General features: G+C 42.7%; 1 protein-coding gene across 4 annotated transcripts in view; it reads right to left on the reverse strand.

The window, feature by feature from the left end:
- Nucleotides 1–20510, reverse strand: part of EEF2K (eukaryotic elongation factor 2 kinase) — a 173237-nt gene that overhangs the window by 13328 nt on the left and 139399 nt on the right. For 3 of the 4 annotated variants that reach the window (XM_040356835.1, XM_040356836.1, XM_040356834.1), the window contains 7 exons: nucleotides 19037–19169; nucleotides 13683–13810; nucleotides 11018–11219; nucleotides 6915–6982; nucleotides 6749–6820; nucleotides 3424–3483; nucleotides 1160–1219 (listed from right to left, as the gene is read on the reverse strand). In XM_040356835.1, the coding sequence (XP_040212769.1) occupies nucleotides 1160–1219; nucleotides 3424–3483; nucleotides 6749–6820; nucleotides 6915–6982; nucleotides 11018–11219; nucleotides 13683–13810; nucleotides 19037–19169 (723 nt within the window). The remainder of the gene's footprint in view (nucleotides 1–1159; nucleotides 1220–3423; nucleotides 3484–6748; nucleotides 6821–6914; nucleotides 6983–11017; nucleotides 11220–13682; nucleotides 13811–19036; nucleotides 19170–20510) is intronic. The other variant, XM_040356837.1, reaches the window with a different exon arrangement.

Here is a 20510-nt window from a genome sequence, read left to right on the forward strand (position 1 = left end):
ATTTTTGCACCATATGTAGTTACCCAGGTGGATGTAAGGTTTATGACACTTAAAATAAAATCACATGCATGCTGCATTTATACAGGTATAACTGAAACAACCTAAATAATTGTTAAAGTGACTCAGTTGCTGAAATCAGACTGTCAATATAAGTGATCCCTGCAAAGAATATAGTAAACTTCTCCTCTCCTGCAACACTGCAATGAAGAGCATTTGCCACCCAAATACTCTATGGAAACCGATACTTCTGAATTCTTGGTCTCAGGCCTCATACACACGACCGAGTTTCTCGGCAAAAACCAGCAAGAAACTTGCTGGGAGATATTTTTTGGCCGAGGAAACCGGTCAAGTGTACTTTTTCGTCGAGGAAACTGTCGAGAAACTCGACAAGATAAAAAGAGAGCATGTTCTCTATTTCCTTGACGGGAATGGAGAAAATTGGCTTGTCGAGTTCCTCGGCAGCCTAACAAGGAACTCGACGAGGAAAACGATGTGTTTCGCCCGTCGAGTTTCTCGGTCGTGTGTACGAGGCCTCACTGTGGAGCACGGTGGTTCTTTCTGTCAACCCTACATCAATACCATGTCTTGTAGTGAGGCATAAATTGGCAGGAGAAACCACTCAGTACAACAGGGTACCAGCAAAGCAACATTTACGGAATTGCCAGTTTGTAAAGAGTCTTCAGGTGGGGATTACTCCTCATTACTTCATCTTCTTTGCAGGTAACATTTTTATTGGCAGTTTGATTCCAGCAACAGCAGCTTTAAATATTTATACCGTGTTGTACCACAAAACAAATTACATGTTTGTGCAAATATAGTTTATGAAAAAGATTCTTCCCCTAGGGGAAGAAATATAGTTTATGTACCATGCAAACAACTGGAGACAACATTGGTAATATTTAGCAACGTAAACCGCAACAACCAATCAGGATATACAAAGCCGACTTCTGATTGGTTGGTATAGATATAATAGCCATTCCTAAACAAACAGATGTACACTATTTCTAAGAATTTGCACTGTAAAGCCATGCATTATCCATTTCTCATTATCCGATAAGTATCCATCCAAATCATGTGCAATCAACACAATAAAGATGGCACCATTAAGTAACATAGATTGCACTCATTGAAAGTTTGGCAGGGCATCATGCAGAATCACCAGTTTATTCCGGGGGCTGTTTTTAGGGTTCGCATAGACTTTATTTAAAAGACATTTGCTCTAGTTGAAGAGAAGAAATTAGAAACAAAAAGATGTGATGTATTATGTGATGAAATAAATAAAACAGCAGTACTAGCCTTATGCCGTTACCTTCCAATATTTCAGAATGGAACATTTACAAAAACCAACCATCTTCACCTAAACCATTCAAAGCACACACCCTTCCATTTAAAGTCTAATGCCTCGTACACACGACCATTTTTAATGGTCTAGAAAAAACAAAGTTTTTTTCAACCTGATTATTGTTAAGCCTGCCTTGCCTACACACGATCATGAAAAAAAAATGCTTGAGTAAAGCGCAGTGACGTACAACAGCACTATAAAAGGGGAAGTTCCGTGTGTATGCTCCATGGCAGTTTTCCCTACAGTAAAACCGCTGGGAATCCCGGCAGGAAAAATGAGAGCATGTCTTCTATTTTCCTGCCGGGATTCCCGGAGGTATGTTTTTTATCAGTTTCCCTATTGGGAAAGCCTGCAGTGGAGCATACACACGGCCGGGATTCCCAGCCAAAGCTCTCATGGCAGTTTTCCTGCCAGGAAAACCGGCCGTGTGTAGGGGGAAAAGCTGCGGAGCAGGTTCTCGGCTTTCCCCTCTGTTTTCCCCCGGGAAAACCGATCGTGTGTACGAGGCATCAGGTTTCATTTTGAAAATACATTTCTGAAGCAAGCTAGACTATGTACAGAAAGCAGTTCTGGGACCACAGAAGTTATTCTTTAAAGAAATACCTTTTCAACAGTTTTATTCTGGTAGCCCTATTTTTCAAAAGTAAAAATGCACATATCCTGCAATTACTACTTTAGGGTAGACATTTCCTCTCAAGGGGCATTATACCAAAGAAATTCCTTGGTTGGAAATGTTATGAAATATATAACGTTTATAAAGTTATAAAATTGGCTACGGATGGCCATAGTCAGGAGATATTTCCCTGTGAACTACAGATAGGGAGATATCCGCCCATCCTTGAGCAAGTCATTGGTACCAGCTTTCAGAACAGAAGTCTGATGATGACAGTGGTTCATGCACAGTGATTTCCCTATTTAAGTAGGGACAGAACAATTGTCCCTGCTTACAGAGAGCTTTTCTAATTGATTGAAAAAAAAAAATCATCCTGCACAGTAGGAAACACCTATGTACTTTATTTCCAACTATGAGAGCAGGAATGATGCTCAAATAGCTATTATCTGAGCCATTAATGGACAGGCGTAAAAATACCCTTTTGTCAATAGTGGGTGCAAACACTACAGGTAGGAAGTGCAGGTACCCAGAGGTTACTGCAGCAGCCTTCCAAATCCTCCGTTCATAGCTAAACCTTGGTCAGCTCCCACACTTCGGAATAGTGCAGGAGCTTGACATTAAAGCGGGGGTTCACCCTTAGAGGGCACTTTTTCCCCTTAGATTCCTGCTCGTTTTCTCTAGGGGAATCGGCTATTTGTTTTAAAATATGTGCAGTACTTACCGGTTTACGAGATGCATCCTCTCCGTCGCTTCCGGGTATGGGCTGCGGGAATGGGCGTTCCTTCTTGATTGACAGTCTTCCGACGGTCGCATCCATCGCGTCACGATTTTCCGAAAGAAGCCGAACGTCGGTGCGCAGGCGCAGTATAGAGCCGCACCGACGTTCGGCTTCTTTCGGCTACGAGTGACGCGATGGATGCGACCGTCGGAAGCCTCTCGGAAGACTGTCAATCAAGACGGAACGCCCGCTCCCGAAGACCCATACCCGGAAGCGACGGAAGAAGATGCACCTCGAAAACGGGTAAGTACTGCTCATATTTTAATACAAATAGCCAATTCCCCTAGACCGAACGAGCAGGAATCTAGGGGAAGAAAAAAAAAATTTAATAAATGGGTGAACTCCCGCTTTAAGCATCCCAACCCACATCCCCATTGGTCCATCACCAAGATCAACAGCCTTACTGGCCAATATGAATGTGGTGGATGTTCAGGAGGCTGCTGTAAGCACCTCTGGGCATTGACACTTTATACCTGTATCAGTTTTTTTTTATTATTTTTTATAGATTTAAAAAAGACAGTCTTTTTTAAATCTAGCCCAGAAAGAAACATATATGACAATTTTGACAACTGAAAATGGGTATAACTGATTTTAGGCAGTACTGCTGTTTTAATGATTAAAAAAAACAAAAAACAGTAAAATGATAGGAGCAGAGAAAGACTGCAAAAATACTGATTCACTATCGCATACCTTGCCAAAGCTATCCTCAGACTCTGATTCAAATCTTCTCCGGTTATAATTTGCATGGATCTGTGTTAATAAACGAACATGGATTAAAAATACTGTGTTTATCAAAAGATAATTTGCACTACTGTAAAATTTTCTAAATTAATACTTTATACTGTATAATGAGAAGAAAGTAGAAACAAAATGCTAAGGGCATGTACACTGTATATATGGCATCAAGGTTAATAGTGAGGATTCGCCCACAAAAATACACAGCCTTTGATACATATTCTAATATAGGAAAATTGGCGCAAGCTGAAAAGAAAAAAAATCAAACAGATTCCTTCATCCAGTTGATGGATGAATCTTCTTCTGCGGCTATCGTATTTTGACAGCTGGCCCCACTAGCTGAAATAATACCCAAATCTAATTGGATGCAGGTGCCATTTTGACCAACAATTTTCTCTCCGGCTCCTTTGATTATTCAATCAACAGATATCAGACGGGAGGGGATAGATTGGGCCACCAACTGAGAAGATTTCAGCTGGCTCATTGTGAACTGACCTAAATTTGCTTTGAGTGTGGCCAGCTTAAGAATCATGGCACCTGGTTGTTTATAATAATCATTACGGAAAACAAAGAGGGACTGGCTTAAAGTGATATTTTTTTTTCTATGGGGGCACCCGAGTCGCTGCTCTGTGTGTCCATTCAGGCACAGAGCTGTGACTCGGGCCCGCCCCCGCTTTCTCCTCATTGGCTCACTGACTTTGAATGACAGCAGTGGGAGCCAATGGTGCCTTCTGCTGTGTCTCAGCCAATCAGGAGGGAGAGCCTGGACAGCCAAGGCTCTCGTGCAACATCACTGAATCAAGATGGGGCTCAGGCGAGTATTAGGGAGGATGCTGCACACAGAAGGTTTTTTATCCTAATGCATAGACATGCATTAAGATAAAAAATCTTCTGCCTTTAGAACCACTTTAAAGTTTCCATTTTGGCCAACATTATTATTATTATTTTTTTTATTTTTTTTTTAAGAGTAATCAGTTCCAGTTGGGACAAAGTACATATAGTACTTTGTCCCATCTTCCTAGAGCCCTTTAACGCTAGCTGAAATGTCGAGCATGAGGGGTTATTTACTAAAGGCAAATACACTTTGCACTACAAGCAGTCGCTGTAGATCTGAGGAGAAGATCTGAAATGAGAAGAAGCTCTGCTGATTTTATCATCCAATCATGTGCAAGCTAAAATGCTGTTTTTTATTTTCATTGCATCATGTCCCCCTCAGATCTACAGTAACTGCACTTCAAGTGCACTTGTAGTGCAATATGGATTTGCCTTTAGTAAATCCCCCCCCCCCCCCCCATAGTGTAACCATTGACGAACGGCCACCCAAAAATGCAGCTAGCAAGGAGATGGCTGCTTTGCTGGAAAACTATTGTCTCCACCTCCCAGCACTTGCCTAAGGCAAGCAACAGCACCAGGAATATAGAGGGAGGTCAGGTCAACAAACCGTTTGGCTTTACATATACAGTAATTTAAAGTGTTTTTTCCGGGGAAAAAAATTAAAAGCCAGCAGCTACACATACTGCAGCTGCTGGCTTTTAATAAATGGACACTTTCCTGTCCTGGAGTCCAACAATGTCGACACCGCAGCTGATGTTTCCATCAGCTGTCGGGGGCTGCCGCCGCCATTTTGGATAAGGGTACCCCGGCTGTGTAGCCTTTTGACCCGGCGGCCAGGGGAGGATGAGGACGGAGCCCCGTGGGGACGTCACGGTGCAACAGCACTAGTGAACAGAGTGAACCTCAACTACGGTTAGCAAGGATTTCAATGTGCTTCTTTATGTGAGAACTCAGTATTGGGCCCCAGGCGTCACTCCACACAAACAGGAGTTTGGGGGATCTCTACATCATCTCTCTCTCACATAAAGAAAGGCGTTGAGTTACTAAGGATGGACGCATTACAACATGCGACCAGAGCCTAGCGTTTAAAATTATATTATTTAGTTTAAAGATCAAAATTCCAATACACCTCTATATGCAAGTGATTATCAGTACGGGACCCCAGGCGTCACTCCACACAAACAGGAGTTTGGGGGTTCTCTACATCATATCACTTTGTGCATATAGGGATGTATTAGGCCACTAAGGGAGTTGGCATGGAAATACCATCAACCCCTACAATGGAAAGGTTAGAACGAACATGTTCAATAATTTAGGACAAGGCCTATAAGCGATTTGTACTTATGTCAAGCTCGTAGTAGATAGGAGTTTTAGTGACAACCAGTAGTTGCGTATTAGAGGCAGTATAGCTCAGGTAATAGTAGTTGCATATAAGAGGCAATATAGCTTAGATAGTTATAGTTGCATATGAGAAGCAATATAGCTTAGGTAATTATAGTTGCATATGAAAGGCAATATAACTCCGGTACTTTGGAAGTAGCTGGCCCTTAAAGGTATTCCTCAGCAACAGTCCTTAGCACAACAATATATCCCAAATAGTATGTTGGTATTCACAAGGCATGATAAGTAATAGCAACTATATTAGATGGAACAAAAGCAGATCTTCCTATGGCACTACAAGTGACACAACAGCTACTTATCCGTTTACAGGCTTCAGTGTAGTAAGCAGTGATTCCGTGGTGTAAGGTTTTCAGCAAGGAAGGCCTCGAGGTTGTCCCCAGCAATGGCACTCTGTTGCGGTAGATGTAACAGCACTAAAGTAGTAGTAGTTGCGTAGAGCGTTGTTGCAGCATGGTCAGCGATGGCACCAATATCAGTAGCGTGGCCGAGATACGGCTGACAATAATAGAATGCTGTCTGTGTATCAGGTGAATGCCTTTATAGGCAGGAGACAGATACAAGACAGCTGTAGTGCATTGGCAGTGATTTGAAAGAAGTGCCGTGGAACGCACGGGGCACCGCACGATGACGTCATCACGCGGTCGCCGTAATGCGTTCTAGTGCGGAACGGGCGCCAGGAGCACCTGTTACACATGGGCCGCTGGCCACGGCTGGACTCCCAGAAGTGGGAAAGGATACCTGTCAAAGACAGGTACCCTGTCCCCCCCCCCCCCCAAAAGGTGCCAATTGGCACCGGATGGAGGAGGAATCAGATGAGCGGAAGTTCCACTTTAGGGTGGAACTCCGCTTTAGGGATTCATTTTAAAATAAATTTGTACTAAGAAAGTAGATAGGTTACCCCTGCTGGAAATCTCAAATGGCAGCTGGTTGAAACCAAGACAAATGAACATACTTATTATAATTGTGTGTTAAATATATAAAATTACAGGAATACACATAAATATGTCATTAATATATGAATATAAAACAATAATTTACGACTTACTCGATGCTCCATTTCATCAGATTCACTTCTCTTTTCACTGGGACAGCCGCTGTCACCACCATTTTCAGAATCCTTCAAAATGTAAAATCAATTTGTTAAAAAAAAAAAAAAAAACACTATAAAAAACATTTTTTTTTTACAACATAGAAAATTAAGTGCAACATACTCTGTGGCTATCCAGACTGCTATTATCTTCATGCATCAGGTTATCAACTTCATTGAAAATAGGCCAACCTGTATAAAAAGTTTTAATACATAATTAAGAAAGCTAGTAAAACTTTTGTGTTAAAAACATTTAAAAAAGTAAATCGTTTATCAATTGACGATGACTGAGCAAAGACTTAAATAAAAAAAATAAGAAAGTAACATTAGTGTCACCATATCTTATCAAGTTTTGGATATATTATTTGTAAAGCTTTGTTAATGAATACAATATCCTAACCGTATGTAAGCCGCTTATAGCCGCTAAACTAGTCAAGATGATTGTCGTGACCCTCAACCCACTGTTCTCCTCCCCCTTTGGGGATTACTATATTGGTGTTGTGAATGGTCGTTATTATTTTAATTTTGTACCCCTTGTTGTGTCTTATTGATGCTGTATTTAATGAAAATGTTTTCTATATCTGTTATTGTACACTTTATATTTATTTCACCAGTACCGCGATAGTCCAACTATGGCCCCACCCCCCCTCCCTTTGGTTCTTCGGTTTGGGGACCTTAGATTCAATTTTTCTATATTCAAAATCTGGATGATGGTACGACTTATTAAAGTGGTCATGGATTTTTACCTTCAGAGGCTATATTTCTAACCGTATGTAATTTTTTTATATTATTAATAGTTACATGCATTTAGAGTTTCTAACTGGATATTGGATACAAAGAATTTTATTTTTTCGAATGCAAATAAACTGACTGCACTATAACGTAGGTAAACACGCAGTGTGAATGGCATTCTTGAAAAATGACTACATGTATTTATTTTCATTTTGAGATGCCTTCCAAATGCATATAAACGCAGGTTTAATGGTGCTAGTATGAATGAAGCCTAACAGATACAACGGTGGGGCAGATTCAGGTACCTGCGCGCCTAGTTACGGCGGCGCAGCGTATTGTATTTACGCTACGCCGACGCAACTTACAGGAGCAAGTGCAGTATTCACAAAGCACTTGCTCCGTAAATTGCGGCGGCGTAGCGTAAATGGGGCCGGCGTAAGCCTGTGTAATTCAAATGTGGAAGAGGGGGCGTGTTTTATGCTAATGTGGGATGACCTGACGTGATTGACGTGTTTTACGAACGGCGCATGCGCCGTCCGTGTACATATCCCAGTGTGCATTGCTCTCAAGTACGCCGCAACGACGTATTGGTTTCGACGTGAACGTAAATTACATCATGCCCTATTCGTGAACGACTTATGCAAACTACGTAAATAATTCAAATTTGGAAGCGGGAACGACGTCCATACTTAACATTGGCTGCGCCTCCTAATAGCAGGAGCAACGTTACGCTGAAAAAGCCTTACGCAAACTACGTAAAAAACTACCGCCGGGCGCACGTACGTTCGTGCATCGACGTAACTAGGTAATTTGCATATTCTACGCCGAAAGCAACGGAAGCGCCACTAGCGCTCAACGTAATATTGCACACAATTATACGCCGCCGCATTCAAGTTACGTCGGCGGAGGAAGCCTATTTTTTAAGCGTATCTGCCTTTGAGAATCGGCGTAACGATACGCCAGCTACCTGAATCTGCCCCAGTGTTATTTCTAATGCTGTGATACGGGGTTTCACCTATAGATGGCACTGCAACCCAAATTTGAAATCCTAAACCACCAATAACAGGAGGTGGGGTAAAAGAAGCAAAGAGGCCATTCTAAAAAAGACTAAGCCTGGAAACTCATTTAATGCACACATTTTATGCCACATAATCTTACTTTAGGTAAACCACTGCTAGGAGAAATGTGCAGACCACCACTGTGGATTTTTCCATTCTAAAATTCTAGTTTGACTGTCATACTGATCCAATAGTTTCAATGTTTTTAATTACTGACCCTGAATTTTAGAACTTATTTAAGCCAGAGGAATAGCATGACAGCACTTCAACATTGATTTATTTATTTTATATTTTGAAGGACTCAAAGCATTCACAACTAATTGGAAAAGGTCTTTGTGTGATAACCAGCAAAACTCCAACTGCCCGAGGAAATGTTATCATTCCGAGAAAGAAGAGAAACTGACAAATAATTGCAAAAACAGCCTGGGGCTGGGAGCATCGCTTTCTTTTATCAAACCATCTCTGACCATCTTTCAGCAACTGTGGAGTTGTATGTAATATAGGCAGCTGAAGAACATGGCACAACGTTCAATCAGTATGCCTACTACAGCCTAGAACCTTAAGACCTGAACTTAGCAGGTTCTGAGCAATATCTTCCTTTAACAATGGAGACCTATTATGTGTGCAAGAAGATTAAAGGCTCCTTCACACTGCCCATATGCTAAACGCTTGGTAGCTGTCAGCTTTGCCCTGCAGTGATGGGGTAGTGTTATGCGCATTTCAGCACATTGCATAGACCCTTTTTCTGCACTGCATCACAACGCACATCACACCAGCATGGTGGTATTAATGGGGCACCTGTGCCTTTGCAGTGACTGGTATTTATTCAATGCAGAATTACACCAGTTGCCAAACATAGGGGTAAATTTACTAAAAATGGAGCACTCAGAATCTGGTGCCGCTGTGCATGGTAACCAATCGGCTTCCTAACCTTTGCTTGTTCAGTTAACCCTTTCCCGCAGAGCGTACGCATATATGCGTCCTCTGGTTTCGGCATCATCACGGTACCGTTGTTTAGAGCCGGTGACTTGTCCTTAATGTTCCCCTGTCGGGGAAGTTCCTTCAATGACTGCGCAGGCGCGAACTTGCCGACGGAAATCTCCGAACCTCGGCCGGCATCCAGGCTCATTCTTTAACGTCCCCGTGGATTGGAGGATGTTAAAAAAAAGAGCCAGGAGGCCGAGCGAACGGAGCGAGCCGTCCGAGCGAAGTGAGGATGTGAGGCCAACTGGCCACTTACCTCGAAATCCACGTGGCCCTGGATGCTTTCGGAGATTTCCGTCAGCAAGTTTGCGCCTGCGCAGTCCTTGAAGGAACTTTCCCGATAGCTGGAACCATCTCAGCACATCAGCTTGCGCATGCGCTGGAACTTCCATGATAGCTGGAACCAGCACGGCAGATCACCGGCGATTGGCTACCCAGGCATAACAACTGATGCAGCTAAAAGCCATTCGGTTGGTTGTTATACCAGAGGAGCTGGGGGGGGGGGGGGGGGAACACATGTGAGGTATCGCCGCGATCGTCAGAGCGAGAGCAATAATTCTAGCACTAGGCCTCCTCTTTAACTCTAACCTGGTAACCGTAAAAAAAAGTTTAAAGCGTTGCCTATGGAAATTTTTAGGTACCGTAGTTTGTTGCCATTCCACGAGTGCGTGCAATTATAAAGCATAACATGTTTGGTATCTATTTACTCGGTGTAACATCAATATACAAAAAAATTGGGCTAACTTTACTTTTTAATTTTTTTTAAAATTCCTGAAAGTTAATTTTTCCCAACAAGTTGCGTTTAAAACACCGCTGCACAAATACTGTGTGACATAAAATACTGCAACAATCGTAATTTTTTCTTTAGATTCTCTGCTAAAAAAAATATACTGGTATATAATGTTTGGGGGTTTTAAGTAATTTGTAGCAAAAAATATGGATTTTAACTTGTAAAACACCAAATGTCAGAAATTTGGCTTAGTCATTAAAGGGTTAAGCTTTGACAATAAAACTGGAAGCTGATTTCTATGCAGAGCTGCACCAGATTTTGAACGCTCCAGTTTTAGTAAATCAACCCCATAGTGTGAGAGTGCCCTAAAAAGGGAAATTATACTTTTGGGACAATTTTATTTTAAAGTTTAAAATTTTCTAAATAAATGTGTCTCTGAAATCAGTTCTAGAAAAAAATTGTTCAGGGAGGCAGAATGAAGCTACTTCATAGACATGCAATGACCCTCACCGGATTTTGACAATTTTACATCTAGAACAGCAGTTGACAGTCCACAGCAAACTATTTCCACCTTTTTAGGCCAGAGGAACACCTAAAATAATTTTCAGGTCTCTGGGAAACCTTACTAAAACCTATTAATCATGGGTCAATGGAAACAATGTTATGGAGTGGTAAGAAAGTTATTTTTAATGAACCAATCCCATTGACGGAAATTGGTCTTACCATGCACATCAAATCTGTGGCCCTGCGGGGTGACTGGGGAAGGGGAGTTCGGCAGAGAATCAAATGTTGGATCACTCATGTTGCCATCCATAGAGTTCTCTGAGAGGCGAGACAGGAGTGGTGGACGGCTTCCTGACATAGTCCTCACCCGACTGCTGCCACATCTCTCTTCTATGCCACGTACCACTGTCTGGGCAGATTGCTGTAACAGAACACAAGACTGTTAGAGAATGCTGTCATTTTACAAGAAACTGCTGCAGACTACTGAGATGTTTTTAGAGATTGGCAAGCCTTCTTGTACACGCTGTATGCAGAACAAAGAAAAGCCGAGGCCCACAGAGAGCCAATGCTGCAACTCTATCCTCCTGACAATACATCTATGTTATTGAGCACACAATTCACTTCACACTGCAGGTAAAGAGGTACTCAACCCACTCCAGAAGTCAATGGATCAACAGTGACTACTTTTAAGAAATGGAAACATACATAGTCCTTATTTCCAAAAAGTCTGTGGGCTAGATTCAGGTAGCCCTGCGTAATCTTGTGTGGGCGTAACGTATCTCCGATACGTTACGCCGCCGTAAATTAGGGGAGCAAGTTCCGTATTCTGAAAGAACTTGCGCCCTAAGTTACGGCGGCGTAGCGCATGTGCTCCGGCGTAAGCCCGCCTAATTCAAATTTGGATGATGTGGGTGTGTTTTATTAAAATTTTGTGTGACCCCACGTATTTGAAGTTTTTTACGAACGGCGCGAACGTTCGTAAAAGAATCCCAGTGCGCATGCTCGAAATTCCGCCGCAAATCGTCAATGCTTTAGACGTGAACGTAACTTATGTACAGCCCTATTCGCTAACGACTTACGCAAACAACGTAAACATTTCAAAATTCTACGCGGGAACGACGTCCATACTTAACATTGCGTACGCCTCATAGACCCAGGAGCAACCTTACGCCGGAAAAAGCCTAATGTAAACGACGTAAAAAATGCGCCGGGCGCACGTACGTTTCCGAATCGGCGTATCCAGGTCATTTGCATATTCTATGCTGAAATCGACAGCAGTGCCACCTAGCGGCCAGCGTAAATATATATACAAAAAATAAGAGACTTACGCCAGTCGGATCTTAGCCTAATTTTGGCGTATCTTGCTTTCTGAATACAGAAAGAAGATACGCCGGCGCAGCTTTGAATTTACGCGGCGTATCTATAGATACGCCGGCGTAAATTCTTGCTGAATCTAGCCCTGTATTTGTTTTTCAAAGCGATGACACAAGTCAAGCCAAACTGACCCAAGGTCATTGACATTGAGATCTCAGATGCAATTAATTCAAATGAAACTGCCTGATCTCCCATCAACTGCACCTCTGGGTGACAGATCTGCTCTTGTATAGCCACATATAAAACTGGTATTTACCAACAAAAATTTGGGCAACTTGAATCCATTATGAATCTGACAGTGACCATGGTTAACCCCTTCCATACCGAGCCAGAATAAAATGATGCCACCCTCCGGGTGGACGTCATATGATGTCCTTTATTCCTGGCCCGATGTCCGCAGGGCACCCACGATTGCCGGCAGACACGGCAGGAGTGTGGATCTGTGTGTGTAAACACACAGATCCACCTCCTGTCAGCGGTGAGGGGACCAGGGCCGATCCGCCCTATAGGCTCACTATGCAAGCCGCTTAGGGCCCCGCAAAGCTGCGAAGGGCCCCCCAAATTACTAGAGGCCCCGTCTGGTGGGAAGTAATTTTCACCCCCTCACCCCGCTTCTCAACTCGCTGGCTGCATGGGAGAAGAGGTAAGAAGTCAGCACCCCCTGCTTCTCAATTTAATATAAGATTATCATTTCCGACAGCAGAACACCCCCTACCCCCGCTTCTCAACTTTCTTTAATGTGACATGTCACTGTCGTCAGCGTCCCCCGCTTCTAGTTTTTAATGTGCCATGTAATTTTGCTTAGGGCCCCAGGGAGGTCAGGATCGGCACTGGAGGAGACCAATGTGTGTTTCCAGTACAGAGGAACACACATCCGTCTCCTCCCCTTGTGAGGTCCCCCTCCCCCTACAGTTAGAATCACACATTAGGGAACATATTAACCCCTTCAGTGCCCCTAGTGTTAACCCCTTCCCTGCCAGTCACATTTACACAGTAATCAGTGCAGTTTTATAGCACTAATCGCTGTATACATGTGACTGGTCCCAAAAACGTGTCAAAAGTGTCCGATGAGCTAGTATGCGGTGCATACTAGCTCATTATGGCTTTTCCTTTACAGGTGTAAAAAAAAAATAACAGGGTATACAACCGCTTTAACTATGTGGCTGTTTTTTCTCTAGCCAGATCGCTGTTCACAGTACAGAGTGTTCTCTGTTTTTGTAAACACAGAACTGTGTGTGTGATCTGCTGACTTCAGCCAAAATCACTGGCTGAAATAAGCTGCCAAACTTGTGCTGTGTCCAATCACAGCACAGGTTGGAAGGGGGCATGCGTATGTGCGCCTCAAACCTGGAAGAAAGACCATGACATACTAGTATGTCGCAGCCCGCAGGTTTTGTAGAAATATGAGGTTCTGAGCATTTCATCGCAGTGTTTTTGTATTATCGCTCAGAGTTATGTCCAAACTATAACCTCATAAATAAAGATCATATTAAAAAAAACAGGTATTTACCAACAACTTGCTGCTGTTTTCCAGAACCGATTTTTCCTCTGGCGAGAGGTCAAATGGCGTCAGCCCCATGCTTTTGCAAATTTTGTTGCATGCGTGTGAATGAAAGAACAAAGCCATCCCTCGTACCCCTAAACAAAAGTAGAAGTTCATTGTGAAAAATTAAAACAAAAAAAACAAGAAAACGTTTTTTAGTCAGGTTTAAAACATTAAAAAAAAAAAAAAAAGCGCTTTAACATAAACTAGACAATTTTTTTAAATGTTGCTAAATAAGAAAAATAAATAACCATTTGCAATATTTGCTAACTACACCCACATAAATATATATGCAAAAATATAAAAATAACCCCCTACGTGTCTCTCAGTTCTTTTATGTTCCTATGAATCTGAAGAGATACTCTGTTACAATCATATAAAGTGCGACTTGCTTAAGGCCCTTGTCACACTAGTGTGACTTCAAACTTGCGAGATCTTACCGCGATTCGCGGACGCGATTTCAGGGAATGCCTGTGTAAGTGGCATCAAAATCGGACCAAAGTAGTACAGGGACTACTTTGAAGACGGAACAACTTAAAGTCGTACTAATATGAATGGTTGTCATTGGAAATCATGGGAAACGACTTGTCATGCTACTTTGCCATCACAAATCGTTGTATAAGTGTGAAAGGGGCCTTGGTAAAGTGTGAATAAAAAAGTTATATTAGTTTTATTAGAAGATTTGATAAAAACTAAATTTAACATAGGGCTAAGGCCAGAGTTTGAGCATCTCTGCAGGCCCACAAAAGTTCACTTTACCACTGTTTCTAAAAAGGAGTACATACAGTACAGGTTAAGTGCTTATGCAAACCCGCACAGCTTCCAGATTAATCCTGTGCATTTCCCCATAATCTCCACATAATCTCTCCTTTCCTTTGCTCTAAAAGCATCATGGCAGATTAGTTATAATAATCCAAATACAAAGATCTCAAATATTAGTAACTTGGTCAGACACCAAAATCCATCCACAGAGAACCTGTCACATTTTTGTTTATTTGAGAGAAGGACTCCAAACGTTGGTGGATATTTAGAGTGAAGGTTGCAACAATCGACTATTCATAAGAGTGCTTAAATAAAACACACCATATTTAAAGGGGAGTTCCAGCCATTTGTATGTTTATTAAAAGTCAGCAGCAACAAAAAGTGTAGCTGCTGGCTTTTAATAAACAGGCACTTACATGCTCCAGCGACGCGCCGGCCGGGGCTCCGCTCCTCTCCCCCCCTCCCCGGCCAGCGTCTTCATCTTCAGTGTGGGCACCCGGCCGTGACAGCTTTCGGCTTCACGGCCGGGCACCCACTGTGCATGCGCGAGCGGCGCGGCACTGCGCATGCGCGAGCGGCGCGGCCCGGCGCCGCGCCCTGTAATTGGCAAGGAGATCGCCTAGGACCTGTGACGTGTCCTAGGCGATCGCCTACAGCAGCCACTTCCTGAAGGCGACTAAGCTTAGTCGCCTACAGGAAGGAGGAAGTGGGACAGGAAGTCCCACTCGTGCTGAAGCCCCCACTCCCCCCCCCAAAAAAATTACATGCCAAATGTGGCATGTAAGGGGGAGAGGAGTGGGTTAAGAGGAAGTTCCAAATTTGGGTGGAACTCCTCTTTAACTGTCCATTTCACTCCGATTAGCCATCAACTTTTGGAGTCTCCCAATATTCAACCTATAGATCGCGCCACAAGGAAGGGAAACCTTTGAGTCCCCAAAATGTGTTGGGTTACCATACAGATTTTGCTTGTTCCCTGTATTGAAATAAACACTTTAGACTTCAACATTCTGGACTGGCTCTCCTGTACTTACCTCTAACTACAATACGGTTTATGGGCTACATGGAACCTACTCTTTACTGTGGAAATTAACATGTTGTTGGAATCTTTTAACTACTTGCCGACCAGCCGCCGTATAACAGTTATACGGCAGCAGATCGGCTCCCCTGCGCGAAGCGGCAAATAGGGTGCGATCACCGCCAGGGCACCCATGATCGCTCGTTACAGAGCGAGGAACGGGAGCTGTGTGTGTAAACACACAGCTCCCGGTCCAGTCAGGGGAGAAATGCCTGACAGTCTGTTCATACAATGTATGAACAGCGATCAGTCATTTCCCCCTAGTGAGTCCACCCCCCCTACAGTTAGAACACACCCAGGGAACATACTTAACCCCTTCCCCGCCCCCTAGTGTTAACCCCTTCCCTGCCAGTGCCATTTTTATAGTAATCCAATGCATTTTTATAGCACTGATCTCTATAAAAATGCCAATGGTCCCAAAAATGTGTCATAATGTCGCAGTACCGGGAAAAAAAAAATCGCTGATCGCCGCCATTACTAGTAAAAAGAATATTAATAAAAATGCCATAAAACTACCCCCCATTTGTAAACGCCATAACTTTTGCACAAACCAATCAATAAACGTTTATTGCGATTTTTTTTTACGAGAAATATGTAGAAGAATACGCATCGGCCTAAACTGAGGAAAAATATTTTTTTATATATATTTTTGGGGGATATTTATTATAGCAAAAAGTAAAAAATATTCATTTTTTTCAAAATTGTCGCTCTATTTTTGTTTATAGTGAAAAAACTATTAACCACAGAGGTGATCAAATACCACCAAAAGAAAGCTCTATTTGTGGGAAAAAAAGGACGCCAATTTTGTTTGGAAGCCACGTCGCACGACCGCGCAATTGTCAGTTAAAGCGACGCAGTGCCGAATCGCAAAAAGTGCTCTGGTCTTTGACCAGCAATATGGTCTGGGGGTTAAGTGGTTAAAGAGGAACTGTAATCTTTTTAATGGTTTAGGAGAAGAAAAATACAGAAGTAGAAAGGAGAACCAGCATTAAGGTCTAGTCCTCATTTATACTTGTGGAGGACTGTCCAGTAAGATACCTAATGGGGTGGACTACAGTAAAAAAAAAAAATAATACGTTAAAATCGATGTACAAACACTCCAATAACATAAGAATAATATGTAAGCTGCTATTGCTGATGCACATTCAAAATGTTTAGTTGTCTAGCGGTCTCTGGCTTCAGTACATTAAGGGTCAACTGACCATGAGCGGGACTCAAAAAGTACTAAAGCCAGAGAGTCAAGAATGGTCGATTGGGAAATAGCATTTTCAAAGGAAGATCAGCAATGGCAGCCAAGATTTTTTTCACTTGACAGATTTCTTTAATGTAAAGAATTGTTTCTGTGCCTATTAATATTTTAAGTACCTTGTTTCTCTTTAAAGTTTTCAATTTTGAGCCCCAGGGCTACTTTTTTGATCCTTTAATCTTGCTGCTGTTTAAAAACATCAAACTTTCAGCAGCAATAATTGGCAGCCATAGAAGTGTGACTTAGGCTGCTGGGAACACCAGTTTTTTTTATTCACATCAAGAAGAGGTACCGTATTTTCCGGCGTATAAGACGACTTTTTGCATCTAAAATAATGCCCCAAATGTCGGGGGTCGTCTTATATGCCGGGTACCTGTGTGTCAGACAGCGGCCATCCATTATTCAAAAGCCGCGCCTCCTCCTCAGGCTGTTCCATGATAGGCGGAACACCAATTTTCCCAGCAGAGCCTCTGTTCAGTGTTCTGCCTATCACGGATGTCCTCTCGTCCGAGGCCGAGGATGAGAAGGCATATATTATGCAAGAAAACGTATTATCCTGTCTTGGAAAAAGGCTACAGCTCCAACATTAGAAGCTTGGAAGGAATTGGTTAACAGGGCCTCCCTTTTTTATAAAGCAACCTACTTGAACAAAGTTTGTTAAGGTGTGTGTGTGTGTGTGTGGGGGGGGGGGGGTTGAGTCTCCACTCACTGTCTTTGATTGACTGTATTCATAGCATGCTTCAGGTGGTTGACTGTCAACTTGTTTGAACTATGCTAAATGTTACCATATTCTCCGCTAGAATATTCACCTGTATATGTGCTGCTTTCCTCCTCCTATTGTGGGAAATAAATGTGTGGATTTTGCCATTAGGTCATCTTTATCTTCTGTATATAGAGAAGTCCTACATTCTAGACTCTCGTTAGTGTAGGGACTGTTCCTGTATTAGTCACAGGTACTGTTTTGTATGCTGACGTTTTTCTTTTGGTTTACTATCACACTTGCATGTCTTTGTATTGCAATTTCTGACCTGCAGTCAATGTTTTGTACTTTTTTTATTGCCAAAACTGACTAAATACAATCATCAAAAAAAAGAAGAAGAAAAAAAAACAAAGAGGTACTAATAAAGTAAGTTGGTAATGTTAATAGGATCCCTATTGCTTTCTGTAAAGTGTGAATTTATTGACAGGGCCACTTTAAAGCGGAGGTCCACCTTTTTTTTTAAAAGCCAGCAGCTACAAATACTGCAGTTGCTGACTTAAAAAAAATGGACACTTACCTGTCTAGGGTGCCCGCGATGTTGGCAGCCGAGGCCGAGCAATTGCTTGTCTCTCTGCTGCCCCTGCCGCCATCGTCGGTGAGGGAATCAGGAAGTGAAGCTTTGCGGCTTCACTTCCTGGTTCCCTACTGCGCATGCACGAGTAGCGCTTTGCGCCCTCACTAGGACCAGTGTTTTCCCAGGAGACAGCGGGGCGAAGTGGCATTCACAGGAGTCTATGCCCGGAAGTGGGTGCAAATACTTGTCTTAGACAGGTATCTGCACCCCCTTCCCCCTAAAAGGTGTCAAATGTGACACTGGAATGGGGAGGGTTCCGAAGAGCAGAAGTTTGATTTTTGGGTGGAACTCCGCTTTAAAGAGACCCTATTTCATAATAAAACAATTTTAAGAAAGCACAAACTTGATGAAATACTTACCTCTACTACTGCTGCCTAGGATGCTCAACACTGCTCCATGGTGGAGTGTATGAGCTGGTGGGGTGGAACACTTCAAGCAGAGGTAGAAGCAGGCAGTTCACATGCCCAGAAGTGTGAACTACCTGCAGAGGCCATGGAGCAGTGAAATGGAAGTATAGATGGGCTCCTCTTATAAGTAACCCTGTGTTGACAGGGTCACTTCAAGCACAGAAAACAGTAATGCACGATGCAACTTTAGGAGAAGTGTGGGGGTAGCAATGCTTTTTACATTAGGCACGAAACATTCTGTATGTCATCAAAAAGGCAAAAATGTTGCAGACACAGTACAAATTCTTCCCTAAAGGGATAACGGAATCATGAATGTGAGAAATATTAAGTTCTTGTGAAATCTTTGCTGGATCCCTAAGCAGGGCTACAGTGGAAGCATCTTCAAGTATACAGTAATGTGGTGCCCACAGACTTCTAGAGACCTCAGCAACTGTTATTGTACAGGGAAGCCTTCCACTCTAATACAAGAAAGAAGGTTATACCAAAACATAATATACCTAAGTTCCCATCTCCAAAGTCCGTTCCGCTCTCTGTGTGGATTTGAGGATCTGTGTATAAATCTCCTACTCCTTGAATATCAACAACAATCAGCTGATGTCCTGATCGTTCAAATGTAAAGTGACTGAAAGCCTAGAAAGCAAAAAAAAAAACAGTACCGGTAATGAGAAATGTGCAAATAAAAATCAGTAAGGCTCCATGCATAAAACAGAAGTTTTTTGGAGTTTAGGCATTTTTATTTGAAAACCCATGAACTCCACTCTATGTTATCCTATGTGTCCCATGCACAAATGGAAGTTTTTGGATGTTTATCAGCAGTGGAGTTTATGCGCTGTTTTCTGAACGCCCTAAAATCGCATTCAGGAGTCATTTTTCTGACCACAAAAAACGCCAAACACTGATAAACGTCGATAAATGCTCAAAAATGGGGCTCACCGGCGTTTAACATTTTTGATCCATTGAAATAAATAAATAAAAAACGCTAATAAACGCTATTGCAAAAACATTAAAAAACGTTGAAAGACTGCAAAGCTACTGGCGTTTTTAGAACATTATTTTATTTTAGTCCAGTGTGGATGGAGCCTAAATCATATACTTTACTACCTAGCTGTAGCAAGGGTCTTTCTGCTGTTCCACATTCAGTCAAATTGTGATCTAACATTGGGCAGAAAGGCAAAACAAAGCACAGTCCAGTCATTTTCTTAAAGATCACACATTTTAGGAAAACAATCTCAATTTTGGACACAAAATAAATTAACAAACAGATACATATACAGTATTTTAGAAATAACATTATTTAGTAAAAATTACGGTAATCAACTGTGTAAACATCCTAATTTCTTAAAGAGGAACTCTCTCCTATATTTTTTACTTTTAACCCCCTTAAAGCGGATGTGCCATGAAAATTTTTTTTAAAAGCCAGCAGCTACAAATACTGCAGCTGCTGACTTTTAATACAAGGACACTTACCTGTCCTGGAGTCCAGCGCCGTCTGCAGCAGAGGACGAGCGATCTTTTGTCACTCTGCTGCCCCCCGCCATCCTCAGTGAGGGAACCAGGAAGTGAAGCGCTCCGGCTTCAGTACCCGGTTCCCTATGGCGCATGCGCGAGCCGAGTGTTCCCAGAGCACAACGGGGGGATGACATGAGGCGACGTTCTGCCCGAGACTGTGTGGCCGGAAGTGGGTGCAAATACCTGTCTTTAGACAGGTATCTGCACCCCCTCCCCCCTGAAAGGTGTCAAATGTGACACCGGAGGGGGGGAGGGTTGCGATCAGCGTGAGTTCCACTTTAGGGTGGAGCTCCGCTTTAACTGTTGTGCAGCATTGAGTGAGTGAAAAACGTATATAGCGCAGCACATGCGAACGGAATCGACTCTGGGCGCTGTATCACTTCCGTGAAACCCTATGACCCTAGAAGAGATGGGTTTTAATCCCTCTCCTGAAGGCCAAGTGGTCCGACTCCAATCGGATGG

The sequence above is a fragment of the Rana temporaria genome, chromosome 6 (genome assembly GCF_905171775.1).
Source record: "Rana temporaria chromosome 6, aRanTem1.1, whole genome shotgun sequence".
NCBI classification, from domain to species: Eukaryota; Metazoa; Chordata; class Amphibia; order Anura; family Ranidae; genus Rana; species Rana temporaria.